Below are 17,098 nucleotides of genomic sequence, written 5' to 3'. Positions count from 1 at the left end.
AATGGATTCCAATTGGGGTTCAAGTTCCAACTTGAATTCCAAATGGGAGGAGCGTAGATACCAAATGATGGGAGAAGATGAAGAAGATGATGCTTGAATGCGCACAAATACACAACTTGCGGCTACTGCAGCAACATTATGGACTTAGGAGCAAATACAACAACAAGGCCCGTGGGGTGGCTCCGTTGTTGGTCGCAGTAACAAATGCAGGGGACGAGCTCTTGGACATAAAAAATTAATGATGGACTACTTTGTCCCAAATCCTGCTACACTCCTGAGGACTTCAAACGTCGATTCCGGATGAGGCGTCATGTTTTCCTTCGTTTGGTAAATGATATCCCAAATGTCAACCCCTACTTCAGACAGACAACTGATGTCATCGGTAATCTCAGTTTCTCACCCCACCAAAAGCTTACGAGTGCACTCTGAATGTTGGCATATGCAAGCTCAGCAGATCAAATCCATGAATCCATGAATCCATGAATCCATGAGGATGTCTGAGTCAAATCGATGAATCCGGTGGTTTTGATGGCTCGATGTCATAGGTTGCAGCTCGGATAGATGTGCTTCTTCCATATGCTAGCACAACTCTCATGGTTTCTGAAAATTGAAGAATTGATGATGTCTTCTATAGACTCTATGTATTTTTGTGAGATACGTTCCCAAAGCCCAGTGCTTTTTTGGTTAGTACCCACAATGCTATCTTCAGAGACTTTTATGAAAGCCTTGCAAAGATGTTCATCTTTCACTCGTGACCAATTTCGTCCCTTCAAAGTCCGGGACATTTTTCAAACAAGAAAGAGTGTGGAGAGTATTTGACAACAAGAAAGAGTGTAAAGAAAATAAATTTGTAGGAAATGAGTGTAGAAAATATTTGACAACAAGAAAGAGTGTGGAAAGTTGTGAATAAGTAGAGAATGTGATAGAATTTGTAAGAAATGTGGAATGAAAGGAGTGGGAGAGGTGTTTATAGACAAATTTTAGGTTTTTATTATTATTATTTTTTAAATAAAGCCAACAAAGGTAATTTATAAATAAATAAAATAAAATAAAAAGATGGGTTTCAGAGGTCTCCAATAGTCATGATCAATAATTTTTTATAATTTTTTTTAAACAACACTTGAAAACACCACATTTATTTTTAAAAAAGAATAAAGAAAAAAAGTGACAATGGGTTTCAATGGACTGACCTCAACGGTCATGACCATTAATATTTTATACTTTTGTCTTCAAGAACATGAATTGAAATAGAGGTTGTTAAAAAAAAAATTATATATATATCCAGCTATGACATTAGCTTGCTTTACTGTTGGCTGTTAAAACGCAAATACATGGGGCCCACAAAAATTTGGCCTAGGCCAAAGCTGAGCTATATGTGGCCCAGTTGGAGGGCTAAAGGGCCAAATATGGCCCTCCAAATTTGACCAAAATTTTGTTTAGCCCATGGCTAGAGATGAGTTTTGCATTATTTTAGGGCTATATTTGGAATATAGCCCATGGCTGGAGATGGCCTTATAAATACACCCAATTATTGCAAGCTATCTTCTTTTGGGTTTACTTAATATCTGATTTTCGATTTTACCCTTTGGTGTTGAATTCATATTGAAAAACCCAAAGCGAGCATATGACCTCTCTGACATGTTCTCTCCCCACCACCAACTCTCAACACTAAACTCCCAAGTTCCCAACCCTTTCTCTCTCTTTTCAAGCCTCAAACCCTCAAAACCCCCAAATTGTCTATGATTGAACAAAACGAAAATGCAAGCAGTTTCGGCGTTGTCTTTGTCTCAGAGCTTCAATTCGTACTATTCAAAGAAAGAATTTGAATACGTGCACCTCTTTGCAAATTTCAGCTCCAAGCTCATAGTTGTTGGTTCCGATAGCAATTTTGAATTCAATGACCCTAAAACTGCAGTTTTAGATAACGAGAAGGAGAAGCCAGAAATGGAAACGAACGAAGGTGTTCATAACATTGATGCCGGTGGTGATTGCGAGAAGAATGAAGATGAAGATGATTTCTCTTTCACCTGCGCCAACCTCGACGAATCGCTAATTTCTGCAGACGATATATTCCAAAATGGCCAGATCCGTCCGGTTGTTCCTGATTTTCAACCGGGATCTCTTGTTTGCCAATGTCGACGACGGCGATTCTTCTAGAGCCAGATGTTGCATACCGTACATCTGGAGACATGTGCAAGGTACAAACCTTCAACCTCCAAACTCATTCTTAATCTTATTGTGCTCTCAAATGTCAAATTGGCTAGTTGAAACCGTATAGTCTTGATCTTCTATTGTTATCCAATTTCTTGAATTGAATTGGAAGTGATCTGTTCAAACATCTTCAACTACATTGTTGCCTAGAATTTCTTTTTTCTTCCTTTGCTCTAATTGTTGACTCTATCATAGCTTTTGGTTCCTCTTTTGAGCACTTACCGATACGAGGGAGATGAAATCAATGTGCCCTTGGCAAAGAAAGAGGCTAAGATACTTCATGAAAAAATCTCAGGCAAAGCCTGTGATGATGTGGAGCTCATCAGGATCCTTTCTACCAAGAGTAAAGCACAACTGAATGCAACCTTGAATTACTACAACAATGAGTTTGGCAATGCCATTAACAAGAATTTGAAGGCTAATAAAGATGATGAGTTCCTCCAGTTACTGAGGCAAACAATTACAAGCTTGACCGCCCCTGAAAAAAATTTGAGAATGTTCTGCACCTGGCTATCAACAACCTTGTGTTATTTGTGTTTGGCTTGTGAACGTTTTAAATTCAACGATTTAGTTTGTATGGCTTAGGTTAGAGATCTGAACATGTTAACTTTTATGTTGTGGTTTATGATTGTTTCAATATAGAAGGAAATTAATTTATTTATTCTTTAGTCATCGTTAGTTTTTTAGTTAAAAGTTTGAGAATATTAGGGGTTTTTGATTTAGTTGTTCTCTTATTGCTTCAAAACATTGTAGCTTATCTGCTTATGGATCTCTTGGTTTTGATTTCACATTAGTGTTTTGATTAGTGCTTTGGGTATTTGTTTCATTTTAATGATAATGATAGTGACAATGAATGTCAATTGGGTATTTGAGTTTCTCATACTATCAGAAGTTTGCTATTCATGTTTGCCTATTAAAAGAGATGTGTTAAAACGTTTGTAAGTTGAATATAAGAAGGGTTTTTTTTAATGTTTATGTCGCATGCATGCTTTTCAAATTTCTTTATATAAAGTATTTGGTGTTCATGTCTCTTGCTGAATTGATGTGGAAAAGCTATGTAGAGAATAAGTTTTTTCAATAATGTTTTTGTTTGAATTGAATTTCATTTGGCTCATTATGTCATGCTTTGTTGGTAGGCTCTTGACAAGATTAGATTTGAGAGTTTGGCTGACAAGAGCAAGCTCAATGGTCAGCCAGAGCTCTTCATCCACTTCATCCCCGACAAAAACAACAATACCTTGACTATTATTGACTGTGGTATTGGAATGACCAAAGCTGGTAAGTTGATTTATAGTATACAATTTGTTATATGTAAGTAGTATGAACAGTTGTTAACTTTCATTAAGTGGTATGAACAGCTATTATACAATTCATACCTTGCAACTAAGTTGATTTCTATGACATAGTATTAACAGTGTACTTCTATGACATAGTATTAACAGATTTTTAGTAACAAAGCATGCTCTATATATAGTTGTGTACTTGAAGTTTATGATATGCAGAATGTGATTTTTACTAGGAAGATAGTTCTGTGACATAGTACTAATAGTGTAATTTTTTTTTTTCTTGTAGAGGTATTTCCTTTTGCCTTTGTGATTGTTTCTAGTGAAACTATGGACAATTGAAACTTCAACACTTATAGGAACTTCAGTGTTGGTTTTTTTTTTTTTTTTTTGGTTGAGTTTTTTGTGTTGTCTTGTTTTAAGTTAATTAGTGGCAGTCATGTAATTTATAGGAACTTCAACACTTATTTCTTATGTAGTAAATGGTTTTTGGGTATGTTTCTAAAGTGCATTCCATGTGAGGTTTTTGTTTGTTTGTTTATTTATTTTTATAATTTCAACCCCTATTTTGGGTATATTACTAAAGCTTCCAAAAAATTTATGAAATCAGCCTGTTCAGTTTGAACCGGTTCTGGTGTGGTTTTCAGTTTTTTCGGCTTTGCACTGGATTTTTTATTATATATTTTTCTAATTCTTTATATATACTAGCCTCTTTGCACGCGCTTTCGCGCCTGCAAGAGGTTTTTTTTTTAAAAATTTAAATTTATTTTAGAATTAAAAAAGATAATGGGTAGTTGTGTTCCATAAAAATAGGATCCATTATCTGATTTTTCTTTTAATTTTAATTTTTTTTAAATATGAAAAAGTGTGAATTTACCATATTATCCTCATTTAATTAATAATTTCAATTCTTAACGTTTGCATTAACTAAGGGCATTTTCTGGTATTTTGAATGTTTCACCATTCTCTGCATTTTGCTTTATATATATAGATATATATAAATTTCAACTAAAATTTTATTTTTTGGGTTTTGAAAATTCACAAATGATCTAATTTCATGCAAAGAGAGATGATTGGCCTTAGAAAAGAAATGTGCTTTGAAGTTGGGCTTGAGGAAATATTAGTTATGGGATTAGAAATTTAGCATTGGACTTAAATAATTTTAAAATAAAAAAACACGCAATCGGTTTGGTTCGGTCTGGTTTTGAAAGGTGTGAAACTAGCATCGGAATCGGTTTGAATCGATTTGGTCCGGTTTGGTGCGGGTTTGTTGTCTTTTTAGTCAACACTGTATTTTTTCAGTTTTTTCCATCCGGTGCGACTCGGTGTTCCAATTTTTCGATTTGAATTCTCACCCCTACTCTTTTCTCCATAGCTCTCCCTTTGTCTCATCTCTGTAGTTACCAACAATTTTTTTTATTCCATTGCATGTGTCTTCTGTTTCTTTTGTTTGACAAAAGATTTCCTTGGGAACTGGTGGGGAGGAGGCTTCTTTGTTTGCAATGTACATATTCAAAATGTAAGTTCGCATCAATACTTGTAAATTCTTGTACGTTTTGATTATAACTTCTTTTCAGGAAGCTAGTGCAGCAATCTCAGGATGAGCTGACGTTTATGGGAAACTTAAATTTGAGAGTGGGATTCACAGAGTTCAGGTTTCCTTCATGCCTGTTCAACGCATTACTTGGTAGTTGCCCTCGGAAACTACCGACTCTTTCATTTTTGCAACGTCAGATTTAGTCATTTTTAATCTTACCACCAATATACAACTTCAATTCGATCTTACTTTATGATGTTGGACACGTACTCATCAAAGTGATCATGTTTGGTGAGGGGTTTATAAAGCATCAGTTTACCGTAAGTTCTTTTGATGGATTGGCTCTTGTTTTGACACCTCTCTCTCTCTCTCTCTCTCTCTCTCTCTCTCAATGCAATTGCGATTGGGTTAGAGTTCATAACAGGTACTGTTCACATATTTTCCAAATTAGGGTTTACAAAATTTATCCTAATTTACACGAGTAGATAGATAACAATTAAACATGGCCTAGGTTATAGATTAATCTTATAGGCATATATTAAGGATTTAAAAGTGAAATTATCATAATTCCAAAAAAATATGTTAAGAAATCAGATTATTCATTAAACGAGGATAATATAGTAAATTAATATTTTTTATATTTAAAACATTTAAATTAAAAAAAACAACTAGATTCATTTTCTCTTTTTTAGTACTAAAATGAAGAAACTAATTTGACAGAAAATAATTGACTTCGATTATAAAGAAAGAACCCCACGCGAGACTTAAAAGGGAGACCTCTAGGTAGAGAGAGAGCAGTAGGAAACGTTGCCTGCCAGGCTGCCACTTGCATATAGGATAGGACTCCTGAAATGATGGTGTGGACCGTGGTGGACTAGAGTAGAATGATTTTTAAACAATACGCAAGCGAGAGGTAAAATTCTTTCGGAAAAAAAGTTGAATTATTTGAACATGAAAAAGTTGAATCTCACCAACAGGAGTTGGTCCAAGTGGAAGAGGCTTGGATCCTTTAAACAAAAGGTCCTGGGTTCTATCCCAGGCGCTTACGAATAGATACTATTATAGATATTTGTAAACAAACATGGAGATACTATTATAGATATTTATAAAAATACCCAATCCGAGACATGTATTTATAAAAATACCCAAGCACTATTTAAACATAGAAACATACCCAAAATGGGTTTTGGTTATGTGTGTAATGATGGATTTTGGGTATGTTTATAAATGGGTTTTGAGTGTGTGTAATGATGAGTTTTGGGTATATTTATAAAGTGTTTTGGGTGTTGGGTATTTTTATAATTTCAGCCCCCATTTTGGGTATTTTAGTGAAACTCCCATAATATTATGAGGTTTTTTTTTTCATAAGGTTAGTTGGATTTTACCCCTTTGCAATGTCATACCTAATGTTATTCATTTGCTGCAATGGAAGACTTTCGTCAAACAATCTGCAAACTATTTCATCAGAAGATGATGTCGATGATGAATAAGGACCCAATCTCTGAGGCACGTGCGGTTGCTGGAGAGGATTGTGGTTGGAGTTGTGAGATATTAATGGATAGGGGCGTTTCATTGATTTTAGAGACCCTGGGTAGAAATAAAAATTGACGCCTTTTATGTTCAACATTTACCTCATTTTAAACAAAAATTAAAATAATAAGTTTCAAGCTTATATGCTAAATTTGTTAGTTTATGTAAAATTGGCCCACTGTATGAAAAATAAGGAAAAAAGCCCCCCCTCCCCCCCCTCTCCTTTTTTTAAAAAGAATAAAGCATAAAATGCTTTTTTTCTTTTTTCTTTTTTCTACTATAACTCTTGGCTAAAAAGTTTTAAAGAAAGCCCTATTTTTTTAGGGTCCCTATGTTGCTGCCCAGTCCACACACCCTGTAGCCCGAGCATGTTGGAAAAGGAGGGGGGGACTTCTATGGTGCAGAATATCATTACAATAATTCATAAAATAAAAAAATGTTATATTACAATAACTCACACATAAAAATAAAAAGTAAATAAACCTACAAATGAAACTTCTAAGAGAAAATAGGAAAAAACAATTTATATGCACATATATCTACGTAATTGAACGAAATCATAGATATTACCAAAGTTACATATATAAAACATGAAATAATTATTTCTCTGTACGTGTCTCACCATTAGGTTCTTCGATTTGTGCTGACTTTTAAAAATGTGGTTTGTGAAAAGATGTATTCTCTTCTGACAAAAAAACACAAAAACAAAAAAACAAATATCGAATTCGTCTTCTACCTTATGAAGGCGATTGTCGTTTAGCGTATTGATTGACGTGACAATAGAAAAATATAAATTGTCCTTCAATCTTTCAGGGTATCGTATTGGGTTTTCGCCACGTGAACGAAAGCTCAGTCGAACAGTAGCGAGTCCCGCAAGTGTTGCAATCCGATTTGTGTTTCTCTTTCTTTCTTTGTCGTATCAAAACAGTTCCTTGTACGGCGTATTTTATTTCTTAAAATGGATTGGCCGTTTCATTGGATTTTGATTCAAATCCCACAAGTTTTCTCACATTTAATTATGGTCACATTTTCCTCGCTGGCTTTTTTTGTCGACCGGCTTCAATGATTATGGTTTCTACTGACGCATGCAATGATGCCAATCACAAGGCAAAGCAGCCAAAGCCAAGTGAGAATTATTAACCATCAATAATATTTTGTGCTTTTCATGTGAGAACCCTGACGCGTAGAAAAACAAAAACCAGAAAAATAAACCAGATTTCATCTCCTCAGTCATCTTCTGAGCCAAACTCAAACCAGAAAATTAAAAACAGAGCCATTTTTGGGTTCCTGGGTTCAAAGCAAATCATCAAAACATGGCTGAGGAGAGCAGAGAGGCGCTGCTGAAGAAGGTTTACTATGAGAACTGCCCTGGCTGTAAGGTTGAACAGCGTAAAGAGTCGCAAAGAGGGTTGCCCATTAAAATGCTTGTCTCTATATGGCTTGTTGTTCTTTCAGCTGGTAAGCCCTTCTGTGATTTTATATAATGTAATGTTGTTCTTGAGCAGAATCCAATTGGGTTGTCAGATTCTTGTTCATGGTGTTGTGTTTCACTTCCATTGTTGTTCTTCTGCATGCTGTGGCATGTACGTATGGATGAGTTTAAAACTCATTGATTTGTGGGAGTTTCGATTACGAAAAGATGGATGCTCAGAAAGTTCACCACATTATTTGAAAGTAGTTTCAGTGTTTCATAGGAGAAACTAATCTTAGAATTGATGTTTCTAGATTAAAAACTTGAAAAAGAAATCAGGACTATGTTGTGTTTGTGTGAGTTTTAAGTGCCTGATGCATTCAGATTGCTGACAAGAATATATCTGCGGTTTTACAATAAGTTACTGTGGAGAATTTGAAATTAAAGAAAGCTGGTTTTTTTTGTTTTCCATTTCTAATGGATTTTAGATTCAATACTTCATACAAGACTTTCTGAATTTAATTGATTCAGGGCAATCAATTGTTCATATGTTGCCATATAAGAGGGTAGCTTGAAACTTGTATGCGGAATTGTGATCTGTTCTTATACTTTAATTGGTTTGTCATTTCTGTGAATTATTTATATCTCCACTGTAGAATAGTTGCTTTGTGAAGTTGGTATACTGTAGCACTGTCAGTCTTTTTTATGATTTTTCACTTTGCTATGTCTTCTAATCTAATTCAAATGTTTTAACCCTGATCTGTTGTTCTGTGGTAATTTTCAGCACTGCCGATATCGTCTCTCTTTCCGTTTCTTTACTTTATGGTGAGTGTATACTTTCTCAAGAGTGTTGTTACTTTACTTGTATTTCTAATGAAATGGAAAGAGGATGAATATTGGTTGTTTGTTTAGATATAATAATGATTCATACAAAAATGGTCTTATTTTATTGCAGAGGATTTATTTACTGTAAACACATTGACTGACTTGTCAGATTTACTCCTCAGATTTAGATTTACTTGGGGGATGATTTGTTCCTCAGATTTAGATCTAATTACAGGATCTAGGTTTGATGCTGCAGAATATTTAGGGGAACATAAAAACATTGACTGGACATGGCATATTTTTATCCTCCTGCCTGTTGGTCTCTCATGCATATATAACCTTTAGCCTTTAGGTTCTCTAAATTTCTACAATCATCATTGCTACCTTAATAAGATTCCTTTTTGTTTGTGTTTTTAAAAATTCTGGCCAATAACCTGCATAACCTCAGTTTTTAAAGGATTCATTTGTGTGATTCCCTAATGGGAAGAAATTAAGCATATGCTTAAGGAGATTTACAACAAATCGAAAGCCTTGCAAACTTTGTTAACCGCAAGAACTGATGAAGAAGTAGAATGCTTTGCCACCTACCAAGCACTTCTGTTACTATTCAATTGGAGCTTCAAATACAGTTGGACAGTCTAATAAGACCTTGAACTTTGAAACAAACACAGTTTAGAAATCATCTCTGACGAACAACCTTCCCTGAAGTAGTGGTTCCATTTTTAATTCCAATCCCATCTGTACTAGAGTTTGAGTTACCCCTGATTTCATTTTCTTTGTTATGTTAAATGGATCTTAGGTTACTATTCTCATTATTGTTAAACTTAGAGTATCTAGCTCGAGACCAATTGGTAATGAGTGGAGAGGCCAAGATATCGTATTGTTGTGCAAGGCTTCATATACTCAATTTTAGATTTAAAAATCTCTGTTAGTCCCACATTGCATGGGGTACCGAACGATTGGAGAATGTAGTATATGAGCTCATGGGCACTATGAGGAGAGGCCTGGGATGTTATACATTCTTGGCACAGCTGGATATGCCTGATGTGAGATTTTATAATGTCAACAGTTATCTTTCACAATAAATTCATACTTGTCATGGGATATATGGGAATCTGATGCACTTAACTAAATGTTCTGTAAGAAAATAAAAAATGTCTTCCCTTGTTGTCCTGCTTTCGCCCTTTGAATTCTACTTGATATTTCAAGATTCCAATAGAGAAGTTGGATTGACTATTCTTTGCAGATCAGAGATTTGCATATTGCTAAAAGAGAGGAAGACATTGGCTACTATGCGGGTTATGTAGGTGAGTTCATTTTCAGTACTTACCTTTCTTAGAGATAGATTCAGTTATTCATCACATTTTAGTTTCTTGGCAAGTGTTCTTTACAAACTTCCTTATATTGTGAAGGGGCTTCATTTATGATTGGCAGAGTTTTGACATCAATTTTTTGGGGAGTGGTGGCTGATCGCTACGGTCGCAAACCTGTCATAATAATAGGGATTGCTGCAGTGTTAGTAACTTTTATTCTGCAATTGAGTTTCAGTTTGATACTTTGGCAATGAAGGTTTTCTGTTTGCTTCAACATACTTACAAATTATTTTGAATATTTATTGGCTCAGGGTTATTTTCAACACTCTATTTGGACTCAGTGTAAATTTTTGGATGGCCATTTCTACACGCTTTCTTCTTGGATGTTTGAATGGTTTACTTGGACCGATAAAGGTATCATATTGTTCCATATATGATTATTAACCATGTATGTCAAGTCAAGGTTACTTTACATGTATGATTTAACTGCATGACCAGGCATACGCAAGTGAAGCATTTCGAGAAGAACACCAAGCTTTAGGCATGTCAACAGTAAGCTCACATTGTCCTCTTGTCTTCTACAACTTCTTTTAAGTGTACTACATCATTTGAGAGTTATCATCTGTTTTCAGGTTAGTGTGGCCTGGGGTATCGGGTTGATCATTGGCCCAGCTTTGGGAGGTTTCTTGGCCCAGGTAATTCTACTTCTTGTACTTTTATTCTAGGAACTACACTTCCGAGAATCTCTCGATGAATGTTTATTTGTCTTGCTAATTGTTTACTATGTTCTTTCGTGTGTACAAATTTTGGTTCACTTGTTTTGTACTGAACCTATTCCATGATGAAATCCGTTTAAGAAGTTGTTTGCTGTGGAAAGTATTATCCTACATCAGAAAAGGAAGCTTTGCATTAGTGGTTTAAAAGATCTTGGGCCTCTCCACCGATTGCCAATTGGTTTCGGGTTGGATGCTCACATTCTAAGATGGTCACAATCAGAATTACATATGTACAACAGATTCAATTCAATAGTAATAACATCTGCTGTAAAGAAGGGTAAAAGAAAAATAGCAAAAATACATGTACAGTCCAGAAATCACATCAGTTTGAGATTTTGAGAAAAGGATTCAGAAACATAAATGAATACAAATCACAACTGAACATGTTTTAATTCCACCTATTAAAACAATGACTCAGGTAGCAGAACCATGGAATCTTGGATTTGATAAAGAGAATATGCTTTTAGAAGTTTGAGGCGTATTAACCAAAATTAGAATCATCACTCGTTACAAGCTTATACCACAGAACAAACAGAGTTATTTAACTTAAGAAGCATAAAGAAGATTAAAACAAAACTTCTCCAAGAATCTCAGCGCATTAGTGTTGGAAAACACTCTAAAATCCATGCTGCCTAATTTCTGTTTTGGTTTGTTTTCTGCTGACAGAACCTTGAGAAATGAAACCTTTGTGTTGGGTGAAAAAAGAGAGGAGGATATATGATATCTCTCTAGAGTATGTGCTGCATACAAATATGAAGCTCCCACCTCCTGAGAAGGTGTGAGATGGTACCTAAGAGCATGAGGTGTCACTGACACTTAGGAAATAATTTTAAGGCTTTGAGCAAGCATGAGGTGGACTAAGATCTAGAATTAATTCTAAGGACTGTCCATTAACTAACAAGAAACAAATGAAGTTCTTGAAATTGACACCTACTGGGATTTGAACAGTTATCCCCAGTTTGCTTACTCACATTAGCAACAAGCCACATATTCTGTTCTGAATTAGTACAGGGGTTGGGGTTTTCGAAGGTTGGTTCTTGAAAGAGTAGGTTAAATTAAAGAGTACAAATTAATGAAAATCATGAGGTAGCAGATGATTTTAGTATTTGTTCTCTCTCTCTCTCTCTCTCTCTTGTCCTTTTGTTTAAGCAAATGTTTCTTTACAATGTTTTATGCAGCCAGCGGACAAGTATCCAAACATATTTTCCCAAAACTCCATATTTGGGAGGTAAGTTTGGCTAGTTGATTTAAGTATGCTGCAGTGAGATTGTCAAATTTCAGAATTTTTCTAATTATTTCTTTATTGCACTATGATGTTCTAAAATCTGAAACTTTGATGTAGGTTTCCGTACTTCTTGCCTTGCCTATGTATATCGCTTTTTGCATTTGGAGTATGCATTGCTTCTTTCTGGCTTCCGGTACATATCTTAGTATATTCCTTTATGTTGATGAATCTCTTTTGAAATGTTAAATATTGACCAGTGTATTTTTTTCTCATGGTTGTTTTTGTACCTTCTCAACCCTATTTTGTCATCACTTAACCTCCATGAAATTCAGAATACAGTCCTCCATTACATCTAAAGGCAGTTACAGAATGAACAATATTTGTAATCCAATATCCTTGGAAAGGAATTTATCATTATAATCATGTATCCTTGTAATCCTATATTTTATACTAGCTTTCTTAGCCTTAACTTTTTATTTTAATTTAACTTCTTGAGGCTCTCCCAAGAACAGAGAAATTAGTAACACTTGGGTCATCTTTAGCACATTTGTACGTTAAGGACCTTTTGAAACTCCAAGTATTAACAGAAAATTTCTATATCTGGTTGGTTGCAGGAAACTTTACACAAGCACAATGGAAATACTAGATTGCATGATGATTCTTTTGAAGCTCTAGAAACTGCATCCTATGGGTCTTTTGCAAATGAAGGAAAACAAAAAACTGAAGAACAGATACCTAAAGAAAACCTCTTCAAGAATTGGCCCTTAATGTCAGCAATCATTGTTTATTGTGTTTACTCACTTCATGACATGGCTTATACAGAGGTAACTTCATAACTTTTACCTGTTGGAAAAGTATAGTATTGTTCACAGAATCGGTTTTTTTTCCTCTGCTCTCTTTCTTTGAAATGGTTCTTCTCATTGGTTTTGGTAGATTAAAAGTGCTTGAATGGTTTAAGACATTTTGTACAATGCATTTCTTACTCCTTCACTTACTCATTTATTCTTCTTCCCCTGTCCCCATTCTTATTGATCTCTAATTACCAAAGTGAGACTTTTTTCTTTTGCCCAAAAAATCAGATATTTTCATTATGGGCCGTGAGTCCTCGAAAGCTTGGGGGTTTGAGCTTTTCAACTGAGAATGTTGGTGAAGTTCTTGCAATTTCAGGTACTATTTGATATTTCCATCTGCTTCTATTCTTTCCTTCGTTTAAAGGACTCAATTTTTTTTAACATAAAACAGGCATGTCAAGATACAAAGAAATAAAGACGAATGGCACCTAAGATTCTAGGTCCAGGCATCTTTTTGGCCATTTTAAATTTAGATGAGTAGAGTTATCACTTCATAGTTTTGGTTTCTGCAGTTCTTTTCAAAATTTTCTGACATTGTCACTGGTATCGGGGGTGCAGTCCCCTTCTTTCTTATGCATACATATACATACACATACATGATACGTCCACATATACTATACATGATGCATTAAGTTCACTCAAAGGATAGAGCATTTGATACAGTTTCAATTTCTGATTTATTTAAATAACTCTACACATGCTCAATAATCGCTGACGATTTTATCAACTTGTAGGTTTTGGTCTTTTTGTGTTCCAAATCACCCTATACCCATTTGTGGAAAGGCTTCTTGGTCCTGTAATGATTGCTCGCATTGGAGGGGTAATTTTTCAGCTCCTGCTCCATTTGCATTGTTGTAGCTTCTGCATTTTTTTTTCTTGATAAATGTCTTTCGACGTAATGCCTACTGACCTATACTGTTCTTTACCTTTGTGGTTTTTTTTTTTGGCACATGATTCCCATATGCAGATTATCACAATACCTCTGCTGTCAAGTTACCCGTTTATAGCAATGTTATCGGGGTTCTCCCTCTACCTGATGTTAAATATTGTATCTGTGCTGAAGAATGTCTTATCTGTAAGTGCAGACATGACTTTATATCTCATTTCAACTAACACACTTGTATGCATCCTTGCGTTACAAAGACTTGGTGAACTACTAGTCCACCATCATCTTGATACAAATCTCATTAAAAACAAAACCAAACTACAACTCTGTCATCTTAACTGAAAAAAGTAAAAAGAAAATAACTATATCTACTCCACAGCAGCTCACCGATTTGATAAAATAGGTGACCGATATGAATTGTCCTGATTATATTGCTAGTGACCATGTTCTCATCTTGACAATTGACTGAATTATTTCTACAATTTGCTTTAAGTAGACATAGGCATGGATGATTCAAAGATCGCTTCTAAGAAACCACGTTATTTGAAAGTCAATGACAATGGCCAACTATGGGTCTACAAAGCTGAACAACCACATAAGCGAAAACGATTTTCGTGCAGCCTGCTTACTTGTGTGTGTAGTAGGGTGCTCAAGAATCTTGTTTTCGTTTACTTTTTATGTTTTGTTACTAGATACTTAAGCATCTCAGGTTTTGTCCATTGTAAAGTGCTTCAACATTGAGCAATTGAAGTAGCTTACAAGAGTTTCTCTATGGATGGAAGCCTCTATAGTTGCTCTGCAGCTGCATTTGACAGTATATGCTTACCATTAGCTTTTCTGAGAATCTATGGTTTGTGCTCTAACTTTTGAAGTTTTTTTGTACAATCAGATCACAATTGTAACTGGAATGTTCATTCTCCAAAACAAAGCTGTGGTAATTTTATTCTCAAATTAACTACTTAAATTTTTTCCCCTTCTCTAAGTCATGATATTCTTGCTCTTCAACTAGAGATTGTGCCATAACTTGACCATGATTTAACAACAGGACCAAAGACAAAGAGGTGCCGCGAATGGAATTTCTATGACGGCAATGTCTCTGTTCAAGGCAATCGGTCCAGCTGGTGGTGGTGCACTGTAAGTTTAGCTTATTCCAACTGGGAGCTGAAGTGATTTTGTTATATATATATATGATGTTTCTTGTTTCTGAATTATTACACAAAAAACACTACAGATTTTGCGTTTCATATAGTTTCGAGATTACTACAGATGAATTTTGAATAAATCAGATAACACAAGCTTACAGCATTACTTTCTTACATTGATTTATGCTTTGAAAATCATATCAGATTTAAATTACATGATCTTGTAGTAATACATTTATAAAAATTTCTCATCTTATGTGAATCATGATTTCGGCTCAACAGGTTTTCTTGGGCGCAAACGCGTCTGGATGCTGCCATCCTACCTGGTATCATACTCAACCAACTTTTCATCCTGGATTTTTGTTAGATAGCTTTGCTCACTTAGGCATTTGTTACAGTTTTATAAATTTTTACCATTATTACTTGGTGGCTCAAAAAGAGTAATAAATTAGGAGAAATCAAACACTTAAAATTTAGTTAGTTCATATTTCTATATATTTTTATTTTAGATCGAAATGAAACGAAAAAGAAAGAAATTAAAAGAAAAGGGAAGATGGTTTTTAGATGATGATAGGCTAAGTACATGTTTTCTGAAACTGATATAATGCACAAGATGAAGAGTGGTAGCATCAGATATTGACCATTTCTAGGTCATAAACTGACCGAAGAAGAAAATAATAAAGTTAATGGAAGAGGGAAAAGAAAGAGTTCAAATTTTCATTATTATTTGTTTTCAAATTCTTTATTTCTACATTTTTTTTCTTCCAAAAATTATATGTTTCATTCATTGATTATGCATGTGGATGCGTTGGACTTCATTTAGTTCCTTTTCAATTTGCTTCAATATTTGTTTGGTATTTCATATTGTACCTTGTATCTCAAACGAAACCGATAATAATAGAATTATGCTTGGCTCCTGAAAGAAGAGGAGCAACTCCTCCTGAAATGAACGTGTGGCCTAATTGTGCATTATTTTTCATTGTTTGGACAAGTGTCCATTTCCATTTAGCCACGTGTTCATTTGAGGAGGAATTCCTCGTCTTTCAGGAGTCTAGCTTTCCTCTAAATAATTGACCCTTCATACCAAATTGGTAATTACATTGCCAAATTTACTTACAGCTTGTAATGTAAGGCTTAGAAAGTTTACCACTTCCATATCGTTTTGCAGGTAGCCAGATGATTTTCTTCATCTTGAATGTGGTGGAGGCAATCGCAGTTTTGATGACATTCAAGCCGTTTCTCACTCTACGTCATGAACATAGATAAAGATGAAAATGCAACTCTATAGCATATTACAAATACATCTGTAGCAACTCTATCCATTTATTAGGGAGATAATTTTCCTATTATTTCCCACTATTCAAAGGAAAGAAAGAAATATGGGCATTTTTGTTTTAGGGGATCGAATAGTCTTTTTAGGAAAACATTTAAAGCATATTACAAATTACAATTCAGGGAAAGTATCTGGTTGCAATTCAGGGATTGAAGGCTAAAGTGATGCATCGTTGTGTTGTGTTTTGAGCTTGACGATTGTGCTTAACTATGTTGGAGAAATTATTATATGGTACTAGAATACAGCTACGATTTTAATTGTGTGTTTACTAATCAGGAATTAAATTTCAGCTATGGAGGATTTCTGTATTTACTTCACATTAAGGAATTAAAAAGTAAGTGGGGCTCACACAAAATTAGAAATTGAATTCTTGATTTTGGAGGAATTAAATTCTTAAGTGGAAGGTGGTATTCTAATTCTTGGAAAACTAACCCGTTAGGAATTCATCTTTTTTACCCATTATATCCTCACACAATTTTAAAATTTTAAAATTTGTTATTTACTTTAACCAAACAATGAGGACATTTTAGTAATTAGGACCACTCCTACCCAAATTCCATATGGTTTAGTAAACAACTTCAATATGAATTCAGAATCTAATTCTCTTCAATCCAACTCCTCCTCAATTTAATTTATCCTCAATTTAATTCCTCATAATCTAATTACGAATTAGTAAACATGCCATAAATGCGTTTAGGTTTGGACATTCTTTCAGACCAAGGATTGTGTGGATTTGGAATGTGGGCCTTATGTTGTTAATCCAAATTCATGGATC

The 17,098-nt window shown here is 34.7% G+C and overlaps 2 protein-coding genes across 5 annotated transcripts; both read left to right on the top strand.

The window, feature by feature from the left end:
- Positions 1–1,610: 1,610 nt before the first annotated feature.
- Positions 1,611–5,363, top strand: LOC148296475 (heat shock protein 90-2-like). 2 transcript variants are annotated; one of them, XM_088248353.1, is made up of 4 exons: positions 1,611–2,198; positions 3,348–3,489; positions 4,955–5,013; positions 5,072–5,363. In XM_088248353.1, the coding sequence occupies exons 1-4, from the start codon at positions 2,133–2,135 to the stop codon at positions 5,096–5,098; spliced, it is 294 nt and encodes a 97-aa protein (XP_088104479.1). In that variant the 5' UTR covers positions 1,611–2,132; the 3' UTR covers positions 5,099–5,363. The 2 variants fall into 2 exon arrangements, 1 of the variants encoding a protein (XP_088104479.1); XR_015833664.1 differs by lacking the exon at positions 4,955–5,013.
- A 2,224-nt stretch (positions 5,364–7,587) lies between these two features.
- LOC110745783 (protein ZINC INDUCED FACILITATOR 1) lies at positions 7,588–16,580 on the top strand. Of its 3 annotated transcripts, XM_021945921.2 has the most exons (17): positions 7,590–8,019; positions 8,757–8,797; positions 10,044–10,104; positions 10,210–10,312; positions 10,422–10,524; positions 10,609–10,662; positions 10,743–10,805; positions 12,065–12,114; positions 12,229–12,304; positions 12,726–12,935; positions 13,191–13,278; positions 13,697–13,782; positions 13,930–14,037; positions 14,738–14,782; positions 14,894–14,982; positions 15,273–15,316; positions 16,159–16,580. In XM_021945921.2, the coding sequence occupies exons 1-17, from the start codon at positions 7,875–7,877 to the stop codon at positions 16,254–16,256; spliced, it is 1,464 nt and encodes a 487-aa protein (XP_021801613.2). In that variant the 5' UTR covers positions 7,590–7,874; the 3' UTR covers positions 16,257–16,580. The 3 variants fall into 3 exon arrangements, with proteins under 3 accessions (XP_088104477.1, XP_021801613.2, XP_088104478.1); XM_088248352.1 differs by lacking the exon at positions 7,590–8,019 and having other exon boundaries at positions 10,232–10,312; XM_088248351.1 differs by lacking the exons at positions 15,273–15,316; positions 16,159–16,580 and having other exon boundaries at positions 7,588–8,019; positions 14,894–14,986.
- Positions 16,581–17,098: the final 518 nt, after the last annotated feature.

The sequence above is a fragment of the Prunus avium genome, chromosome 2 (assembly GCF_965620075.1).
Source record: "Prunus avium chromosome 2, drPruAviu1.hap1.1, whole genome shotgun sequence".
NCBI classification, from domain to species: domain Eukaryota; kingdom Viridiplantae; phylum Streptophyta; class Magnoliopsida; order Rosales; family Rosaceae; genus Prunus; species Prunus avium.
The sequence above is the reverse complement of the archived record's forward strand: the minus strand, read 5'-3'. Positions and strand labels throughout refer to the sequence as shown.

What these genes read in the sequence shown, in the direction of transcription:
- LOC110745783 (XM_021945921.2), top strand. Translation starts at nt 7,875, where the DNA reads ATGGCTGAGGAGAGCAGAGAGGCGCTGCTGAAGAAGGTTTACTATGAG. An exon ending in TGAAGTTCTTGCAATTTCAG is followed by an intron (nt 13,279 to 13,696) that starts GTACTATTTGAT and finishes ATCAACTTGTAG; the next exon opens with GTTTTGGTCTTTTTGTGTTC. An exon ending in CCAGCTGGTGGTGGTGCACT is followed by an intron (nt 14,983 to 15,272) that starts GTAAGTTTAGCT and finishes TCGGCTCAACAG; the next exon opens with GTTTTCTTGGGCGCAAACGC.
- LOC148296475 (XM_088248353.1), top strand. Translation starts at nt 2,133, where the DNA reads ATGTCGACGACGGCGATTCTTCTAGAGCCAGATGTTGCATACCGTACA. An exon ending in CATCTGGAGACATGTGCAAG is followed by an intron (nt 2,199 to 3,347) that starts GTACAAACCTTC and finishes CTTTGTTGGTAG; the next exon opens with GCTCTTGACAAGATTAGATT. An exon ending in GCAATGTACATATTCAAAAT is followed by an intron (nt 5,014 to 5,071) that starts GTAAGTTCGCAT and finishes ACTTCTTTTCAG; the next exon opens with GAAGCTAGTGCAGCAATCTC.